This window comes from Labeo rohita, unplaced genomic scaffold, assembly GCF_022985175.1.
Source record: "Labeo rohita strain BAU-BD-2019 unplaced genomic scaffold, IGBB_LRoh.1.0 scaffold_30, whole genome shotgun sequence".
NCBI classification, from domain to species: domain Eukaryota; kingdom Metazoa; phylum Chordata; class Actinopteri; order Cypriniformes; family Cyprinidae; genus Labeo; species Labeo rohita.
In genome coordinates this window covers 1,062,327-1,085,131 of record NW_026129217.1, presented here as the reverse complement: position 1 = coordinate 1,085,131, position 22,805 = coordinate 1,062,327, and the positions used below count along the sequence as shown (strand labels likewise).

The 22,805-nt window shown below is 37.8% G+C and overlaps 2 protein-coding genes across 2 annotated transcripts in view; both read left to right on the top strand.

The window, feature by feature from the left end:
* Positions 1–4,371: 4,371 nt before the first annotated feature.
* The window catches only part of LOC127160213 (uncharacterized), a 522,769-nt gene continuing 504,335 nt past the window's right edge, over positions 4,372–22,805 (top strand). Inside the window, exon 1 of the mRNA XM_051102874.1 lies at positions 4,372–4,425. Within this exon, the coding sequence (XP_050958831.1) occupies positions 4,423–4,425 (3 nt within the window). The 5' untranslated portion in view covers positions 4,372–4,422. The remainder of the gene's footprint in view (positions 4,426–22,805) is intronic.
* On the top strand, positions 8,599–9,466 carry LOC127160214 (uncharacterized). The gene is made up of 2 exons (XM_051102875.1): positions 8,599–8,712; positions 8,863–9,466. The coding sequence occupies exons 1-2, from the start codon at positions 8,690–8,692 to the stop codon at positions 9,464–9,466; spliced, it is 627 nt and encodes a 208-aa protein (XP_050958832.1). The 5' UTR covers positions 8,599–8,689.

The window sequence follows — 22,805 nt, the reverse complement described above, 5'->3', positions numbered from 1 at the left end:
ACAGTACTGACGGCAAAATAGACTGTTTGACAGGTGCAATATTTGAAAATCGATAATTATTTGTATTTTTTTATTTTTAAATTACATATATATCTGAATTTATGTCAACCTATAAACTTTCCAACATCAAAATATCATTAATTATTATGTATTTGTGTACAAAATGACATACAAACATATTTTCCTATTCTATTTTGCCTGGAAACGCTTCCAACACGCTTGCGTGTCGCGTGAAAAATAGGCGTCGGTTCTATTTCTAGCAAGCACGCGTTTTACGCGCGTCTCACGCAGGCAGTGTGCAAGCTCTAACCTGTTAACATGGGAGCCGAAATAAAAACGGACACGCCACGCAGCTGAGACGCTTACGCCACGCATCCAGTGTGTCACCGGCCTTAGACCCATATCAGGAGCCGACGGATCATAATGATTTGTCATGTAAATCAGCGTTCCACCTTTTACTACTCATTTTGACTTATTATTTAAAAAATTACAAATACAGATTCCTCTGCCTTAAAGACACATGTATGCACCATGAAAACACCACCCACCAGTCACAATGGTCATATAATCAGAGCTGACAATAACACACATTAACACAACTACATATATCCAGAAATATCACCAACAATAAGTAAATATAAACAAAAACAGTCAATAATGAGTAATAAGACAATGATTTCTGCAAGAATTAAATCAAATTATATGAATCAGTGTCAATAACAAAAGAAAAAACACAAACACCATCATGTGTTGCGACTCTGTTTTAACTACAACCTCTTGCAACGCCTCCTCTACAGGTAATATTACCACGTGGTTGTCAGAAGCATTGTGCTCACCTGTCACATTTGTAAACACACTTTATAAGGGACTGAATATTTTAACAGAAAAAACAAATGTCTCTATAACGTACCATGCTTCGTCAACAAGAGAAATAAAATTATAACAATGTTATTATCATTATTACACATTAAATGACTTAATAGAAAAAAAAACAGGAAAAAAACATAGTAGTAACTGAATTAAGTGTGTATAACTAAATAAAATGAACTAAAATAATAAAAACGTATCCCTGTAGCATAGAAGTTTGTTTAAAAGGAAGCTGGTATGATCTTTAAAATGGAAAACTACTTGTATCCATGTTAAAACAGAAAGAATGCTTTCATCAATTAAGAAATGTCATTGCTTTATTAAAATAATAGTATTTTTTGATTAAAAAATATATTATTTTGTTTAATTCTTTAATCATACATTTAAATCTTTGCGTTGGCCTCAGCTTACGGTGTTAGGGTTGTGTTAGGGGGCCGGGGTTTGTTTGCTGTGCACCAAACTTCATTTTGAGTTTGGGCACCAAGGAGAGAGGATGTATTTTCGCTGAACAGTGTAATATGTTTTCTTTTACTTTAACTCTTATATCAGTAACCAACTCTACCTTTTTTTTAATACTGCAAGAGATTTTGACAACTACCATATGCTATTTTACAAGAATGTGTCTGATACTTTTTATTTTGTTTTGTTTTAGATCGGCGTAACTTGACACTTTTTTAAATTGTAATGCTAGATTACAACAGATTTTGACAAGTATCTTATTGTCACGAATCTGGTCGGTGTTCTGCGGTCCGCTCACCACCAGATGTCGCTCTCGTTCCATTATTACACACAGACTGTTGCACTACACCCCGGACTGCATCTCCCACTATCCACCACGCTGATTGCGCCATACACCTGTGGCCAATAAAAGCCCCGGACTTTCACTCGGCAAGCACCGAGTATTGTGGAGTGTTAATGTGGAGAATACTGACAGTAGCGTTTAGCGCTCTCCTAGTGCTAGCACTGTTTTTCCTAGTTTAACACTAGAACCGCCACGGGGTCAATTTTACCCGTACCTGTTATTCAAATGTACATAACAGATTTTCAATAAAACACTCAAGTCTCCCAGTCATTGACTTTTACTAAAATTGTGTAATTTAAAATCCCCTGGTGTTAAAAAGTGTTTAAATAATACCAGATCGAAAAACGGAGCATTTATACCTAAAAGCGCCAGCGCGGGTCAAATTTACCCACTATATAATGCGTGTATTTTCGCACTGTCATAATCTTGCCGGTTATGTTTTTACATTGTTCATTGCTAGGCAGCGCCTTTTACTCACTAAATTAGTTGTTATCAGTTTCATAAATAAAGTCAATACGAATAAAAGAAGGCAGTTTATTGATGCCGAAGAGGTATTAGAAGCACTAAATACCATGATTATTGGAGAGTCAGTTATACGTCCTGGGTGGGCTCAGAATCTGACGGCTCATCTGACAGCGATCTCATATTTAGATGTTTAGCCTAATGTTACACATATTGTTAAAACTTTGGATTATTTCATTTTTGTTTTGCAATTTCTATTGTTTATTGTTCGCTACTGTGTTGCTATTTATTCTAGTCCGGCCATTTCCTGAAAAAAAAAAAAAATCCGATCTATGTAATGAATACAACCTTTTTTTTTGGATTACCCTAAGTATATATATTTGTGTTGTTATCTTATTAAAATTATAAATTATATAAATAAACAAATTAATCATTCATTGGGTGAAGCTCTGCACTTGAATTTGACATCGCATCATCATATGCAGTGTGCGCAAGTTAATATTACACATTGTTGTCTATGGGTTATTTTAGTAATTTAAATAATATGAATTGTCTTAATCTATTGAATAATGACAACGAATTCTAATATTACACCACACAATTATGTAGTTACTTCCTTTTAATTCCCTTTGTCAGCGCAGTCTTGTTTATGTTAAATTGACCGTTATGAAAACGGACTGTAGCCTGCATAAAAATCTATAAACAAAACAACAGGGCAAAAATATAAGTTGATGACTAGACAATCATTTTTTTATGACACTAGACACTTCTTTATCAAGGCAGTGGCATAATACAGTGAAATAAAATCTTCTTTAGCCATATCAAAACGCTTTTTTGCGCGTGGGTAAAATTTACCCGCATGGCGGTTTTAGGTATACAGCGACCTCTGGCGGTTCTAGTGTTAAGTTTCCTAGTTCCCGAGTTCTAGTATTCTCGCCTGGCTTTCTCGTTTCGTCTGTCTAGCTGCCTGCCTTTTTTGACTATTGCTCGTTATAAGGATTATTCTCTGTCTCACGTTATGGATTATGTTCGCCGTTGATCGACCCACGCCTGCCTCACGGACTTCTAGTGTGCCTTTCTCCGTTATACCGGTTTGCTGTGATTTTGAACCTGCCTGTCTGACCATGTCTTTGCCTCATCCCTATAATAAAAGCGTGCGTATGGATCCCCTCGCCTCTCGTCTCCCTCTCCACGTTACACTTATGCTGTTGCTTAACGATTATGTTTGATACATTTTTGTCTTAAATATTTCACCAACAATTTTTTTAACTATACATAAATGCTCGTCTTGACTTGTTTTTCATATTTCTGGAAAACACAATCATCACAGTGTTTCTATTGTAAGTGAAAAACTTTAATAAAAACTTACCTTGATCCCGCTTTACCAACCATACATTGTTTTACAATTTAAAGTTTAAAGCACATAGTTTTGTACAGTGACCCACATCAAAAACACATTCCCAAACACAAAGACAGAAAGGGAACTTAAGATACAATAAGGCTCATTGAAGCTGGAAGTAACAATGCCTTCTATTCAGGAGTGCATGATTATCAAGCCGGTTTTCTTTTTACAGAAAAAAATGAGCCAAAAAAGATGAGAAGTATGCTATACTAATGCAATACTAGAAATTGCAGAGTTGGGTCATTGGGTCAGCAGGGTCAAACAAAAACAGGTGGAGGCGGAAAGACATACGTTAACTGCCAAAAAAAAAAAAGTTAAGATAAGAATTAAATGTGAATCCATTAGGGATCCTTTGTTCTCCAGTGCCACCATTTTCCAGAACTGCAACCTACCTGGAGTTTCCAGAAGTGCAAGGTGTGAGGTTCTCATAGACTCCTAAAAAAATGACCCCTACTAAATAAGAATCATATAAAATACATGAAGTCTTTATAGACAGACAGATTGAAAGTGATTCTTGAAGGACCAGCATGACATCCTCTTGTACCACTGTTTGAATAATTTATCTTCCAGAATCTGGCAGTAAGTTTTGGAAGAGAATTTTTAGTCTGTCTTGCAGATATGGACTTTTTAGGGAGCGAATGTTTCATGAAAACATAAATTATTTTGTAACTTACTGACCATTTTGGGAAAGTCATAGTGAGACATGCAAAGATGTTCAGTCACATTATTAATAGAGTCATGCAAGTGTGGACCATTTTTATTGGTGTTGAAGATGAGGGCTGGTCAAGTGTTAGAATAAGAACCACCTACTTCCTGTTCCTCATCACTCCTGCTTCACCACAGACTCACACAGCATCTCTGAACCTTCTGATTCTGAGCAGCAAATAAAATGGTAAGTCATTATGAGGATAAGACGTCACACTCTGGTAACTCGTTTTAACAATTTATTAGAGGTGTAACAATATAATCATGTCATCATGCAATACATACCTCGATAATGAACTCACAATACAATCATAATATTTTAAGCCAAAATAAAGTTATTATTATTATTATTATTATTATTATTATTATTATTATTATTATTACTTCTATATATGGTCAAATGCGCTGTCGATTTCCTACATTTTTTATGGACTTGGGTGGTGGACTTGAATAGACTTGTTGAAACCAGAATAAATATATTAATGATTGGGAAGCTAAAATTTGTTGGACCCTTATGTTTTGCACTCTGTCACTGACTAAATACATAGGAATAAATCATGTAGGATAATTTTTACTGGTAAAATTAGGCATTTGACACTTTTAGGACTATGTTATATTATACTTTAATGTAGTACTGTCACTGAAACTAATTAAACATTTCTCGCACAGCACACTCACACTTTCAGATCTCATTTGACACAGAAAAGCCTCAGGCACACATCCATCCACATTAAAAAAGAGATGCAATATTATGGTTTTCGTCATGTTTATGTGAATCTGTAGCCCACATTGGCCACTAGCCCACCGGGGAAAACTCCTGGCACATTGGACCTATGTCATAATACTAAATCATCTAGAACACTTTAAATAATCATACTAAAGAAGATAAGATATGGTGATTCAACTGTGTGCACTTTCACTTCGAGGTGTGCCACTCCAGTGCCTTCATGCTTAGGATGATGCAATCAATCACATATTTAATCATAAACCGTGTCAAAATGACTATTCTCAAACTGTATAGGTTTAGTTCATCCAAATATGTCTCTGTTTACTTACTGTTATGATGTTCTTGTGTGCATTTTAATGTTTGTTTACTATAGTAAGTGTAGAGCCGGCACCAGTTCAGTACTGATGAGGTGGTGGCTGAGGTGACGAAAGCGGGCGATAAAGTAACACAAAGTAAAAATTATAAATGTTATGGATGGGATGATAAATCATTGCAACGTGAATCGAGAAATGATTCAACATCAATGCAACCAGAAGCTGCAGTTCCAGGATCGCATTTCTAGGACCCTATTTTTTGTGACAGCGCCATCTAGAGGAGACCTGAACAAAACTATTCATTTTTTATCTTTCCATCTTATTTTTAATGTAAGAGCTGATGTGAACTTGTGTTCGAGGTGGTGTCAGCAATCTCCATTTAGCCTATTTAACTGTGCAAAACAGTTCATTCTTCTGCTGAATGTTATAAACTTGCATTTGTATTCAAATTATTTTACATTTATTAATGTACTAATAAACATTTGTAGCACAATTGTTCTCCCGTTTACTGCACTTCATACGTGTCACACATCAGATGTGAATCGCTGTGCTGCGGCTAATGAACTGAAGAGATACAAGTTTTGCAAAGATGACAGATATAAGTCTTTCTTTACAAGAAAACTGAATTTAAAACCAGAATATATTTATAGAATATATTGAAATAAATTAGGTTAAATATTTCAATCAGGTTACCAATGTTAAGGGTTAGGAGTTAGTTAGGACAATAAGTGATTACAAACAACTTCATATTTCTTTAAAAAAATAATAACATACAGAATTGAATAGTAAGCGCTATTAAATGGTATAAGAAGCTAATACATACAAATTTATAATAAATAAATAAAATAATACAAAAAACTATAGGGTCCTTGTGGTGATATGTAAACAGTTTAATGTGATTGGCTATTCTGTGTCAGGGGTCCAGGTTTGCTGGGCAACGGGGGCGAGTCTAAGGATGCAGACAACACAGAGAGAGATTGTTTTATCAGTGTATGTGTTAATAAAGTTAAGCCTGCGGTCCTAGAAATGCGGTCCTGAAATTGCAGCCTCCGGTTGTGCAGGAACACCCTTCTCTTAGAAACAGCTGTGCTCTGCTCATTTCCAAATCCTTACACACACTTAAACCTAAAATAATCATTTATACAATTTGAAAAGGTTGAAGCGAATTACAAGGGTGTTCACAGTGAGCTGTGTCTACAATAACCTCACATCATAAAAACATTCTGAGCCGAGGTGAAATTACATGACTCAGCCGAATGCACTTTTTTAGCAAGTGCAAGGTGAATTTCTTTGAACTGGAGCGCCGTGGTTTAGAATGATGTATTATGTGTGAGAAGCTGCTTTAAAGACCTCAGACGAGAGCACAGCATTCAAAGACCTTGAGCGCATTTACATTGAAATACAATGGAAAAGTACCACAGTGGAATGAAATGTGTTCTGAGTGAATGACACTACTAAAAACTACTACAGATGGCAGAGTATTGAATAAAACAAAATTGCATAGCCACCAAATTAGAAAATCTGACATCCAGGAAATAATATGTCTTAGGCAGCAGTTTTACCAGATACAGACAAGTGATACCACCACAACCAACAGAAATACTGTGTCTGCTATACAATGAAACACAAGATCATTGCGACCGATTCACTGACATAACACATTCATTATGACGCATTTAACAGATGCATCATTGTAAGTTAAAACAACTTGAACAGCACCAAACAATAACAATACAGTGAAATAATCAACTAACTACAATCATCAAGCCCTCTATTAACCTGTTTAATGCCAATTTTTCCCAGACATGAAGGGTTACTATTGACACATAATTTGGATATTTTCATGTCTGGGAAAAATTGCCATTAAACAGGTTAATAGAGGGCTAGATGATTGTAGTTAGTTGATTATTTCACTGTATTGTTATTTATTTATTTATGTAATTTTTTTTTTTTATGAAAAGTGTGTGAAAAATTATGTTTTATGGTTTGTCACAATTGTGACCAGTGGGATAATGTGTGTGCTGAATTAACACGTCTGCAGTCATAAAATGTGTTATATATCTTAACCCACATTCTAGGGTTACTATTTTGCATAAAAAAAACTTATACAAAACTGAGAGGAATACTGAGATAAAAGAAAAATAAATAAATAAATAAATACAACCATCAAAGTATTTCAAAATAGTTACTTTTTGTCACATATATCATCAAATTTTCATAATAGTGCTACCAGTATTACAACATCAGTATTGTAACTTATTTGCAAAATTGTACCTTTTAACTTGCATTTAGCTTTGTCATTGCAACAATTTAGTGCAAAATTCACTAACAACTGCAATTGGATTTATGTTTTATACCTAAGTTCAGTTATCCCACCAGTCGCTATTGTGACCATCAACATGTTTACTCATTCTGTGACCGCACTCAACAAAACTGAATATATGTGAATTCATATACTGATACTAGACATTTTAATGATAATGTGTAGCAAAAATCTTTTTCATATCTTTGGAGCTTTGATGCAGTCATCATCTTCTCAAGAACCAAACAGGAAATAAACTGCTCTGGTCATGTGATTGCACTAATCATGTGAAACTGCACATATTTAATTGAGACCCTTTTTTCCATATTAGCAGGAAGTGCACTAAAACATCAGTCAGTAAAGTTTTTAGAGCTTTATAAATTAAAATCTTATTTTTTTTTACATCTAATTTTTTTACGTTACTACTGTGACCAGTGGGATTAAATAGGTTAAACATTAAAAAAATAATTTCATCATACTCAGTAGTGTTGCATTTTTAGTTGCACTGCTTGCGTGTCAGAGGTAACAATTAAAATTATGAAACAGACTGTCCTAAATTATTGCTATAGTACCATCATATTAATTCTACAAAGCCTATGCATTTGGCAACTGTGTTTTTAAAATAAACCATTATATTTTCATAATTAGTATATTAGTCCCCCCAGCCCCCCGTGTTTCTAAGGTAGAACTTCTGTGTGTCATAGCATTTAAAGTCTGTTATTGTCAGACTGAATAAAGCAACCTCTGCCAAAAGTGATGTGCATGTGTTCAATAATTAAAATATAAAGCTTACAAAGCTTACAAAACGTTTATGATAAACGAGTGCTATGACTAAGAATCTGCCCTAACAAAATTAATGGTCGCTTCTGTTAGAGAGGGGGGACACTTGTGCCTGGGCTTGGTTTGTGGCAAAAATCCCTAGCGTGAGTACTCCCTTACACACTCCGGTTCTTCAGATCATGAATTGAAGTCAAGTTTTGTGTTGAAATGAGTGATGTTTTCACTTTAGGTGTCTGTGGTACTACTGCGGGGTCTCGTCATCTTCCTCTGCCTCCTTCATCTGTGTGTTCAAGACATTCAGGATGTGAACACTGTGTGTCTTGCTAAAATGACCCAGTATTTTTATGACAAGTAGGTACATTTGCACATGAAGTTGATGAATTAATCAATTTATTCAGTTTGAACTGTGCATGCAAAATTGAATGAGAAAATGCACAAGGAACAAGGCAAATACAGTATTTTATGATAACTGCAATAACCTTGTGCTGTTTTGTCTTTCAGAGTTCAGCCAAAGACCAAAAAAGGAGCTGATGCTCAGTATGCATTATCAATCTATCTCCCACCGGCTCATTGTGTAGATAGAAATGCTAAAATCGAAAAGAAGTTTGACAATGTACAAGCAGCACAAGTAAAAGCGCTTCTCAATAACCATACCAAATGTGAACTTTGCACAGAGCCAAAAAATGTCATTGCTTCACGGACAGTTCTAACAAGTGAGAATAAAGTAGAACATTCTGAGCATGTTCTGCTCTATCCTGTAGGAAAGTCTCTCATGGACAAACTTCTAGCAGAGGCAAGAGACCAAAGCTGTGTAGTGTTCTATTCATACAACTCACCTTGTGTGCAAACATGCCTTCAGAGTGCAGACAATATTCTGGAAGGCCTTAGAAACTGGATAAATAAAAGAAAAGGCAAAATGAATGCCTTTGTTTTTCAAGAGATCTGGCAGAAGGACATGATGGACAAGAATCTCGAAACAGAATTTAAAAAAATTGATGAAATAGTGCCTCTTTATCGGTGTATGAGAAACAGAAAAGAGATGGAATGCCGGAAATGTGTGGACAATAATTTTGTGGATCCCTTCTGTCTGCCCAAAGAAAAATAAGTACTTTTTATTTTTATTTAGTTTTTCCTGCTTACATCAGTGATCAAACCGTGATGTGTTATTAGTGAATGATTTTCCCTTCATAACTTTCATTGAGCATTTATTCTGTTGGCCCAGCAAACACATTAGGATATCTATGCAGTCTGTGCCTGATAAATATATGTTATCACGAACTTATGCTTGTTTTTGCAAACAATAAATTCTGCTCATGCATATCTAGTTGATTTGCTCTTGACTGCTTCACAAAATATTCTTTTGACCAAACAGTGTGTCGCATGTGTTCATACTGAAAGAACGAAGCCAGTTGACATGGGAACGCATGAGGGTAGCCATAAAGTGTGTTCGACTTCATCTACGGCTACAGACGGCGATCAACGAGAGCAGCTGAGAGCAGTCGGGGGCGGAGTTGAAATCGGAGGTGTCAAGTCGGACACTTTCTACTCTCGTTAGTGATGCTCTCGTGTTATTTTAATGCTTTATCACAGATGAAGTGAATTAAACGACTTTTCAAAAGCGTTTTCATGACCAACAGAAACACGTTTCATATACTGCTTAATACAGCACCATCTGAACAAGAATAATGAGCAACATAAACATATACTATTTAAATACTAATAAAGTGGGGTTATATATGCTTTTATCAGTGTTTTATGATAAATCTGACTCAATATAACATTGCGACTACAGTAAAAACACTTGTATTGTTCTAAAAACACAGATTTGTCAGCATTATTGGACTTGAGGATGTTAGAATAAACTCAAAACACACATGATCGTTGTCATGCGGTGAATCTGGCCAATCGTGAAACAGTCATGTGATCATCAGAGAAACTGCAGCCGCTCTGAACAAACTGCGCCGGATGAGTCAGTCGCTGCTCTCGAATCGCTATCGCAGTACTTTGATGCCACACGTGACAGTCACGAGGCGTCGCCGCCACCTCAAGTCGGACAAAATTATGGCGCGTACTCCGTGCCAAAATCAAACGTTCGACTGACCGATCAACCAAACGACCGGCTAATCGAACGTCTAACCGAACGTCTTGTGCTTTGAACGTCTTACGGGACGGGTGACCCACGTGACGACCTGACGTGACGTCAACGTCATGAAATTACTTGGTTTTTAAAATGTAATGAGCTTAACTGCTCTTTAGAGACTACAAATGAACATTACAACAACTGGATGTACATATGTGATAACAATATCCAACCATATAGTTATGTTATGGTTATAGTTATGTTAGTTTAGTTTAAATGATAAATAAATGAAAAAATGTATCAAGTATATAATAATAAGCAGGTTTTTTGTTCTGATTTTGGAGTTATTTTCGATTAAATAAAGAACATCACATTCGTTTGCATTCATGAGAGAGATATCTACTGATCAAAAATGGATATTTCCTTGTGAGACCCAGACAAATTTCTAAGAACACATATACATTTGTTTTTATATTCATCTCAGACCACAAATGCCACACTTCCTTATAGAGTATATTGTTAAATTAAGATCATGTTAGTTACAATTTTATAATCACAAAATGTTTTAGAACTATGCAATCTTCTATCATTGGCCTTTTTGAAATGTGTCTGACATAAAGGTTAAATTCGTTTTATCGAAATAACATTGGGTATAAGCTATTAGCCTGTAATTTATTTGATTGTCATATTCAGGCTACATGCAGACTTGAAACAAAGTCAACGCTTACTTGAAGATTTCACTGTCATTTTAAGTACGTAAAAAGCATATAAACTATATGAATATTCTGAAATTAAATAGCCTGTCTGCTCCTTAAACTTAAATTTTAATGGGGGAAATATAATTTTCTTAGATGGCCTACATCCCAACGTCCTCTACAAAGAGCATAACAGTCTCACTCTTAGAACAATTAGACTATTCATTAAATAATATTTCTTTATAAAATTTAGAATTAGCTTTCTTGTTTTTGTGAAGCCTGTCGTGATTTTTGTAGCTATTTGGAATATTTGAAAGGTTTGTGAAGAGATCATTGTGGAATAGCTTGTGCTTTTAAAAAAAAATTTGATGTCAAAACGTGTCTGGTTTATAATAAAGAGGCCGCTGCTGCAAGACCACACTATTTTATTTTAATAATAGGCTTGCACAACTTTTTAAATCAGCTTTGTTCAACCCAAGACCAGTTATCCTAAGCACATGAAGTTACAAGAACATAACACACATAACGTGTTACAACGTGTCTTCACATGTAGATATCGCGTTAGAAAGACGATCGGTTACTCACACTTCTGACCAAACGCCTATGGTACGTGTTAACAACGTGTAAGCACATGTAGGAACGTGTTACATAAAATTTTGTAAAAACCCTTTTTGGCTTATTATTAGAACGGATTTAATAATTAATAATGTAGGATTTAAGAAAAATTTTCATTTTCAATTTACATATTTGATATTTGTATATATTATTCACAGCGGTGTACTGGTGCCTGGAAAAATACTCTTAATTTAAGGTATTGTTTTCGTTATAATGTAGTAATTCAAATTAGTAATCAATAAGTAATTATTTTTTACCACTCTGCATGTGCGGGATGAAGCGGGCGCAATCATATTTTAAAGGAAGCCGGCGCCACGGTCCTTGACCGCCTCAGTGTCTTTAATAGCTAGGGAATATTTGCATTTATTTGCATTTGCATTCACGTGCGATTGGATTAGCTATTCATGTGGTGGACTGCCATGATTTTGGCTAATGAACAATGCGCATCAGAGTGGGTATACGCAAAGCCGGCTGATAAAAAGTGGGTATAAAAAAGTACACGTTTGAATGCACATGAAAAGTTTTTTTTTTTTTTTTTTTACATTTTTGTAAATAATTTTTAAGTGAGGAGCATTGCAAAACCGTTTTGAAGGCAATAGCTAACTTGTTTAATAAAGCTTCAAATGTTGCGTCTTATATATTATCCTTAATACTCTTTTTGACTTACAACTTGTTAATTTATTGCACCCATGATTTGTTGAATAATTCTAAAACAGAGATCTAACATTGAATAGAAACCTTTGTTGGTAAAACACGATAATAAATAAAAGCCAAAAAAAGCTCAACATAAGTGTAACCATTGATGAAAACATGTAGTATACATATAGGCTATATTTAACAAACAATGAGGAAATGTATAACTCAGAGAAAGAACAGTCACTGAAAACCTTATTGAAGCTTTTCATCTCCATAGCTTATGAGTGGGGAAAAGTAGGGCTAAGCACATGTGAACATAATGATAAGGAAAACAAGCAAAAATGGTTGGTATATGTATATATGTATATTAATATATATGAATGCTACAATAATCTGAAAACAAAATAAATAATAATAAAAAAAAAACATGATTTTAGACTATGTTTCTATTATATATCTGTATAGCTACAGTACCTCTTAAGAAACATTCACAGGCACACTCACAAACAGACACATTGCCCTCTGCAAGTTTTTTTAATTTATAAGTCTACCACAGATCGCACATCTAAATGCTTATTGGGGGTAAGCAGAAAAAAAGACTAAGTATTGTTCTAGGTATGAAATATGTAGATCTAGTTGTTGTAATGGTTGTAATGTTCATTTATAGTCTCATTTATAGTCTCTAAAGAGCAGTTAAGCTCATTACATTTTAAAAACCAAGTAATTTCAAGACGTTGACGTCACGTCAGGTCGTCACGTGGGTCACCCGTCCTGTAAGACGTTCAAAGCAAAAGACGTTCGGTTAGATGTTCGATTAGCCGGTCGTTCGGGTGATCGGTCGGTCGAACGCTTGATTTTGGCATGGAGTACGTGCCATACAAAATTTCTAACCGGCATACAATGCTTCACATTTCTTTCAAGTACCAATTTTTAAGAAAATAGATCAAAATAGTCAAAATATTACTTATTATAATTTAAAAAAACATACAAATGCATGTTAGTGTTTAGGTTTTTATGATGAATTATCTTCTTAATGTTCGAGGCGGTGTCAGCATCTCCATTTAGCCTATTTAACTGTCCAAAACAATTCATTGTGCTGCTGGATGTTGTAAATTAGTATTTGTATTCAAATTATTTTAAATTTATTAAAGTACTAATAAACACACTAATTTGTACAGCAATTGTTTTACTGTTTACTGCACTTTGTTAAGTGGGTCACACCTCAGACACGAAGCGCTGCGCTGTGGCTAATGAACTGAAGTCTAGAATATATTGAAATAAATTAGGTTAAATATTTCAAGAGGGTTACCCAGCGGTAAGTTTAGGGTTAAGAGTTGGTTAGGACAATAATTAAGTGTATACATTTAAACAAGTACATACAGTATTTCCATAAATGTAATAATAATATACAGAATTTAATAGCAAGTGCTATAAATAGTATGAGATGTTCATGCATACATACGACAAATAAAAAAAAAAAAAATAATAATAATAAAACTACAGGGTCCTAGAAATGCGGTCCTGAAACTACAGCCTCCTGTATTGTAAGAATACCCTACTCAAAACAACAGACTTATTGAAAATGCACATTCAATCTCTGTCAGCAGATGGCACATGCGGAACTGCAGACATGTGTTTCCCCAGTAAAGGCAGTACACAAAGCAGCTCAACAACGGACTTTGTACGTGCAGCGCTCATGTTTATTTAACGAAATCATGGCCTTTTGAAGTTTAATCGTCAAGAGGGAACTAGAAGTGGCACTTGAAAATCAAAGAAATAAATATAACAAAAAGAACCCCACTGTCTCCTCCCGGTCCTCTAAATAAGAAAACAAAAATATGAAAAGAAAAGTCCTCAGCACAAATGTCATTGAATCATTCATTCAGGAGATTTCAATAGTAAAAAAAAAAGTCATAATGAAGTGAGACACTGACTCCATTTAATTTAATTTTTTTTTTTAAATGAATATATGTTTTTAAAAGACTTAAGCAATTAATATTTTGTCAGAACCACTAGAAAACTAAACAAAATAATTTACTAATGTTTTTTTCTCTAGATTCGTGACAGGATCATGGTCTCCAGTTGATTAAAAACAACTGGGATTCTCAATTTATCCAGAATTGTGAAGCTCTTGTTTAAATGTTGTTTATTCCTGCGTATAATTCATTAAAAAGACAGTTTAATTTCATAAAGTTTAAAATGCACCTCCATTTATTACATTGTCTTAATTAGTTGAATAAAAGACTATTTTCCCTATATATTTTATCATTCAGGATTTCTTTAAAAAAAAGTTTAAAAATCTCGTCTCGTCTCATGAACCCAGTCTCCTGTCTCGTCTCGTGGGATAAGTGTCTCGTCACACCTCTAGTGGATTTATTTTCCTGATGGGACACAAATGTTCTGGGAACAACCATCCGCACTGGATGTGGCAAAACACAAGGAAAATGGATCCCAAAATGCAGAGGTGGGGGACTCAAGTCATATGACTTGACTCAAGTCTGACTCCAGTCGCAAAATTAAGGACTTGTGACTTGCTTGACTAAATTCAGTGACTTGAGACTTAACTTGGACCTAATGACTTGGCAGGACTTGAATTTATAACGACTGTACTTAAATTATTATTTATTAATAAATAGTTGCTACTTATATTGGTCAACAAAATGCATGGGTGTCCGAAGCAAAATAAATGTGGGTGTGGCACAAAAAATGACTGGAGCATGTGCCATTTTTTGCAGTCTGGTGCCTTTTATTATGTATATTATCCCTGACAACTACCAAAAGACGGCTGTTAAAGTACGTTTCCAGTGGTGTAAGTGGTAAAGTGAGTAAATAGTGTTATTTGATGCAAACAACCCGAGTTCACGTCCGTCTATTGCCGAAATCGTTCTTCTGCCTTTTCACATCTCATTTTACATCGGCAAGGCATTAGTTTTCGATAAAAGTCAAAATGAAGGAAATAAATCGAACAGTTGGAACAAAGTATCGGGTCAGGTGTATCTGAGCAGCAGATACGCTCAGATGCTTTGTTTACTTTGCTGTGTTACAGGAGTGCAGCAGCCGCGAATATTCCCTAAACACACCCAGTAAAGACAGCGATGCGGTCAAGACCACTGAGCCCCTTCCTTTGAAATATGTTTGATGATTGTGCCTGATGTGCCCGCTCCGTCCACTTCTCCACCCCAGATGCTGCCCGTTCATACGCGTGAGCATAGAGCTTAATCTATTAGCGCATTCGTCATGTGGAATGGATTTTACTGATGGCGCTCTAAAAACTGCATTAGAGGGGGCGCTAGAGGGACCTCGCCAAAGATGGCCGCATAATCTGTTAGCTCCGCGCCAGTTCCCTTTTTTTCTAATTTATCTTTCAGTTAATTCGACGCAAACTTGAAATCTATCGCTCTTACATTAAGCATCAATGTCCGAGATCAAAGAATCACCAGACTTTCCGCACTTCACGTCCTCTCGGCCTTCCAGAGCTGCAAAGAAAAAACAGGCTGAGGCGGAGGAGGCCTCGTCAGATCAATCTGACGCCATGCTGACAGAAATTCTCTCGCTGGGAGCCAGCCTGGGCAATATCGATGGCAGACTGAGTGCAATTGACAGCCGCTTGGACAATATTTCTACATCAGTTGTCGCAATACAGGAATCCCTTTCTAATTTAACCGGTAGAGTGGCGTCGAACGAGTCACGACTAATCGAGGCAGAAGCAAGAATTTTCGCCGCTGAAGATGGCATGCTAACGCAGGAAAGAAGAATCACGTCTCGGGACAAAGAATTATCATTACTTCGGGCCAAAATAGACAACTTGGAGAACCGAGGCAGGCGGAAAAACCTGAGGATCGTCGGCCTTCCTGAGAAAGCTGAAGGATCTGACTCTATCGCGCAATATCTAACAAGGATGTTGCCGAAATGGCTGGACCTTACTCCTGAAACATGCTTTGAGATTGAAAGAGCTCACAGGTCTCTCGGCCCGGTGGCGGGACCAAACCATGCTCCACGAAGTGTTTTGGTGCGTTTCTTACGCTATGTGGACAAGGAGTTGATACTGCAAGCAGTGCGGAAAAAACGGTACATCTGCCATGAAGGGATTCAACTGCGCTTCTTCCAAGACGTATCCGGGGGACGAGGCCGGAGGGCAGGGGGAGGGGGGTTTTGGGTTCAATATGTTATGTTTTGTGTTCTAAAATACAAAAATCTTTCTCGTCGGTCTTATATATGTCTTAGGTATGATGCAGTCTTAAACTTACAGCTTTTTTTGTTTTTACTTTTCTCTGTTTCATGACTATGTACAATACGACCAGGGTTATTACATGGAATGTTAAAGGGCTGGGACATGTGATTAAGAGGAAAAAAATATTAACCTATCTGAAAAAACAAAGAACCACTATCGCTATGCTACAAGAGACACATTTATCTGATTCAGAACACATAAAATTAAAACAGGATTGGGTTGGACAGATATTGTTCTCATCGTGTAAAGCAAACACCAGGAAGAGAGGTAGCTGGTTTTAGCTGGTCTCCCAGCCTGGCCAGGCTGGATTTAGCTGGTTTAAGATGGAGGTAGCTGGCTTTAGTTGGTCTCCCAGCCTGACCAAGCTGGTGTCCATTTGACCTAATTACAAATTAATCAGTTTGTTTCACTTACTGACAAGGTTCAATTCAAGGGAAGTTTAGTATCATAATCAGGAGGCTAGATGATACATCTTAAATTATTCTAGTTGTTAATGATAATGTATCTGAGAAGAGTCTCAAATAAATTGTAGTATAAAGTATAGCATAAAATCAAGATAGCACTCAAAAAAATCAGCATAGAACTCAAATCAGATTAAATTATTGTCTGAAGAAATACATTCACCATAGTTGTATGACCAAATATAGTCAGCTGTTATTATTTTTAACGAGTGTTTCGGTATTAGACTTTTACACAAAATATAAATGAAACAAATAATAAATAACAATCACCTGCAATTAAAAAACACTAGGAGAAAAAAAAACAATATCTTTAACCAGAAATGCTTAAAGTATAATCTGATCACATGGATCACGTGGTGGTTTGACGCAAAGTACAGCGTATTGCTGTAAATTTTAAATCTACAGAGGCGGCATTTTCTTCAACGGTCGACATTCGGGAGCGGCAAGTACGATTCACAACTGCGGTAAGTGATTTATTTCACTTTTAATTTTTCATGCTTGGTAACTGCAGTAGTGTATTAAGGTGTCTACATTCGCGGTAACTGCAGATTAATGAATCCTCCGTCCGCGGCAGGATTTCGCAGCATATATTCACTCCAGAGTAACTTTACCAGGAGGAGACAGACGGAGATTTGAGTTCATTCAAAGGTAATGGTTGCATTCTAAGAATTTGAATACCTGAATTTTACATGTAGATATGTTAGAAGATGTTTCTCAACTCCAGAAGAGAGACGATTTTTAAGAGAGAATGATTCAGATATCTCAAAAGCTAAAACTAATGTGAATTACATATTGTCTGTTTCCTGACTAATTTGTAGATATTTAAGGGGAACAAAGTAGTCCAAAGGAAAAGTGCCATCTAAAACAACAGGGCAAATGGTACAGAAGAAACCGGCTGAAGTGAACCAAAGTTGCCACTCTTCTTTGCAAAGTTAAGGATTTTCAGGGGAATTTCTGAAATGTAAGACTTACACACATACCAAAATCTCCTTTTTCCTTCTATTCTATTCTTTTCTTTTATTATCTACATTGTCGTTCAATAGTTTGGGAGAAGTAGTATTTTTTTATGTTTTTTTATTAAATAAGTCTCTTCTGTTAATCAAAGCTGCATTTAATTGATCAAAAATACAGAAAATTAATTAAAAAAAAATATATAAAAAAATAAAAATTTAATGTTGTGAAGTATTATTGCAATTTAAAATATAGTTTTTTTTGTCTATTTTAATATACTTTAAAACATAATTTATTTCTGAATTTTCAGCATAATCACTCTAGTCTTTTCATTACTCCAGTGTCACATGATCCTTTATAAATAATTGTAATATGCTGATTTATTATCAATTTTAGAATATGCTTAATACATACATATATATTGGATATATATATTGGAACCTATGATACTTTTTTCAGGATTCTTTCATAGATAAAAGTAAGTAGTTTTACTTGTTGAAAATTTACACATTAATAATCTAAATTATTTCTTTTTTAAGTCTGTTTCAGTGACTGGTGGAAACAAAAGGAGCCTGAAAGAAGAGAGAGAGAGAAGAGGGAGAAGCAAGTGGGGCATTACATATCCCAATTGTTCATTTTCACCATTAATTGTTAATATAGTTTTAGAATTGTAATCATTCCAATTATTTTGTAAATATTTGTTATTAAAGGGGCTGTAAGATCAAATAAAAAATGTTTTAATGGTTCCTTGTGGTCCTGCAGATTATTAAAAGTAAACATATTACTTATTTGTCAGAAAAATTGGGGCAGACACTATGTAATCAATCAATCATCAAACAAACATTTTGACCAGCTAAGACCAGCCTGACCAGCTAAGACCAGCCTGGCTGACCAGCTAAAACCAGCTAAGACCAGCCTGACCAGCTAAAACCAGCTAAGACCAGCCCGGCTGACCAGCTAAAACCAGCTAAAACCAGCTTGACCAGCTAAGAAAAGTGGCGAAAACCCCTCTAAAACCAGCTTGATACACCAGCTATGTTCAGCCTGGGAGACCATCTTAAACCAGCTTGACCAGCTTAAGCTGGTTTAAGCTGTTTTTTTCAGCAGGGATCTGCAACTATTTGGGATGCTGCTAAAGCTACAATTAGAGGGCATATTATACCCTATACTTTTGCATACAAACGAATTTGGTCTAGAAAAAGGCAGGAGTTAGAAAATGAAGTAAAGAGACTGGAATGTTTACATAGTACAGCCCCTACTCAAACAAACTGGGCTCAACTATGTCGAGCCAGAGCAGAACTTAATCTGGACCACACAAACCACATTAAAAAACTTTTTTTTTTTCAAAACAAAAGTACCATGAATATGCAAATAAACCTAATAGAATATTGGCCCATCTAATTAAAAAAACACAGAATGAGAGAACAATTAAATTAATGAAGACTCCAGATGCGTCAATTACATACGATGCTGCTTCAATTAATAAATTATTTAGAAACTTTTACGAAACATTATATAAATCAGAAGTTACTGCTGGACAATCTGATATTACTGAATTCTTAGATAGAATTCCTCTTTCAACTATTTCTGATGAAGATAGGACATTTTTAGATTCACCTTTGTCGCCAGAAGAAGTTTTTAGCGCAATCCATTCTATGCCCTCAAATAAATCTCCAAGCCAGGACGGGTTCCCTTGTGAATTTTACAAAAAATTCTGGCCAGAACTTTCTCCTATTTTAATACCCGCCCTCCAAAATGTATTAGATCGCAGAGTGGCTCCTGAGTCATGGAAAACAGCATCTATTTGTTTAATCCCTAAAAAAGACAAAGATCTTCAAGATTGTGCCTCTTACAGACCAATAAGTCTCCTGAATACAGATTACAAAATACTTGCCAAGATACTTGCTCGCAGACTTGAAACTGTGTTACCACAGGTTATTAAGCCAGACCAGACAGGATTCATAAAATCACGTTTTGACACAGACAATATTCGTCGACTCTTAAATATTATAAATTCAATACAAACTTGTAAAACTCCATCCCTTATTATTTCCCTTGACGCAGAAAAAGCCTTCGACTGAGTCGAATGGAAGTTTCTTTTTTCTTTTCGGGGAACCAGAGTTACATAAGTAACCTGGGATGTTCCCCTTCAGGAACTCGAACTACGTCCGAAAACGCTAGGGGAACGAGATGCCCACGCCACCAGACTTCCAAGTCCCTGCCTAGTGGAGAGGCTAGGGCAAGAGGACAGCAGAGCCGGGAGTGGCTCGGACATCTAGGTTATAGAACCTTACAAAGGTGAGAGGCGTGGACCATCCTGCAGCCTTACAGATGTCCTGAATTGGGACACCTGTCATAAAAGCTTTGGAGGCAGCCATAGCGCGGGTTGAGTGAGCCTTGACCCCCAGCAGCGAGGGGAGGTCAGAGGACTCATAAGCAGTAGATATGGCATCTATGATCCATCTACTTATAGATTGCTTAGTAACCGGAAGACCCTTCTTAGGGGGGCCATAGCAGACGAACAGCTGGTCTGATTTGCGCCACAGAGCTCTGTGGACATAGGCATCCAAGGCAAGTACAGGACACATACAATTTAGCTTCTGCTGGTCGGGCTCCCGAAAGGGAGGAGAACAGAAAGCCTGGAGCACAACCGGCTGTGGTGTGTTCATGGGGACCTTAGGAACGTACCCCGGCCTGGGGTAAAGAAAGGCTTTGGTCATACCCGGAGCGAACTCCAAATGAGAAGGGGCCATCAAAAAGGGCCTGCAGGTCCCCCACCCCCTTGAGGGAGGTTAATGCTAACAGCAGCGCAGTTTTAATGGTGAGAAAACTGAAATCTCCTCTATAGGCTCAAATGGCAGCCTACAGAGGGCCTCAAGCACCACAGCCAGGTCCCACGTAGGGACATGAGGTCGTACTGGAGGCCTCAGCACATCGCAGAGGAAACGTACAACCACGGGGTCTTTACCCACTGACAGAGTAGGCCGAGATTGCCGCCATGTAGACCTTCAGGGTGGAGTGGGATAACCCTGTGGAGAAGCGGGCCTGCAAGAACTCCAGTACTGTACCAACTGGGCAGTTAACTGGGTCTTTCTGGCGTTCTCCACACCATGAAGTGAAGAGCTTCCACTTACAGTTTCCTCATAGAGGGAGCTCTGGACTGGAGGATGGTCTCAACAACCTCGGTTGAGAGACCGGAAGCTATGAGCTGTGCCTCCTCAGAGGCCACGCCCACAGCTCCAGGCGGGGGGGTACCATCCTTCACCCCCGCCTGGAGCTGTGGAAGCTCCCATGGAGTGCCGTTGAGGAGAGAAATCAGGTCCGAGAACCATACTCGGCCCGGCCAGTACAGGGCTACTAACAGTAAACTGACCCCGTCCCGGCGGACTCTCTCCAGAACTCCCGGGAGCAGAGCGATCGGGGGAAAAGCGTACAGACACAGCCTCGGCCACGCCTGTACCATGGCATCCAGCCCCAGGGGAGCTGGATGAACTAGAGAGTACCAGAGGGGACATTGAGCATTCTCCCTCGTGGCAAAGAGATCTACTTGAGCTGGACTGAACACTTCCCAAATCTGCTTCACCACCTCGGGGTGAAGCATCCATTCCCCGGGCCTCGGCCCCTGCCTCGACAGGATGTCTGCTCCCACATTCAGATACCCAGGAACGTGAACTGCTCGCAATGAGAGGAGTTTGTCCTGGGACCACACAAGGATCTGGTGCGCCAACTTGTACAAGGGGCGTGAACGCAGGCCTCCCTGGTGGTTGATCTAGTAGACCACCGCTGTGTTGTCGGTGCGCACCAACACATGGCGATCTCTCAGGTCTGGAAGAAAATACTTCAGAGCTTGAAATACGGCCAGCATCTCGAGACAGTTGATGTGCCAGCTGAGACCTTGGGCGGGACGACCACTCATGACCGCCCCCCAGCCGGTGAGGGATGCATCTGTTGCTAGTGACGCGGCGACAAGGAGCTCCCAGCACCGGGCCCTGATTTAGGAACCAAGGTTTCCTCCACATGTCTAAGGCACGTAGGCACCCCCGCATGACCTTGATCATGCGAAGCGGGTTTCCCCTCGGGGAGAACCCCTTGGTTTTGAGCCACCACTGTAGGAGTCTCATGTACAGCAGACCAAAAGGTATCACGTTGGATGCAGCTGCCATCAGACCCAGCAGTTGTTGAAACTGTTTTACAGTGAGTGACCGGCCTTCTTTGACTCTCGCGACTGCAGCAAGGATCGACTCAATCCGAGCAGGAGACAGACTTGCCTGCATCATGGTCGAATCCCACACCACGCCTAGATAAGTGGTTCTCTGAAGTGGAGAAAGGACACTCTTCTTGGCATTTTGTCTTAACCCCAACGCTTTCATGTGCGCGAAAACGACATCTTGATGTTGAGCCGCTAAACTCTCGGACGCTGCTAGGATCAGCCAGTCGCCGATGTAGTTCAGTATGCGAATGCCCTGGAGACGAAGAGGGGCCAGGGCAGCATTTCGTAAACGTGCGGGGTGAGAGTGCTAGACCGAAGGGAAGGGTGAGGAAGGATGGAGACATGGAAGTACACGTCTTTCAGATCTATCGTCACAAACTAGTCCTCGGACCTGATTTGTGACACTACTTGCTTGACAGTAAGCATCTTGAACTTCAACCTCATTACTGAGTGATTGAGTCGACGAAGATCTATAATGGGACGCAGCCCTCCATCCTTCTTTGGAACTATGAAGTACCGGCTGTAGAACCCAGACTCCCTGTCGTGAGGAGGGACCAGCTCGATG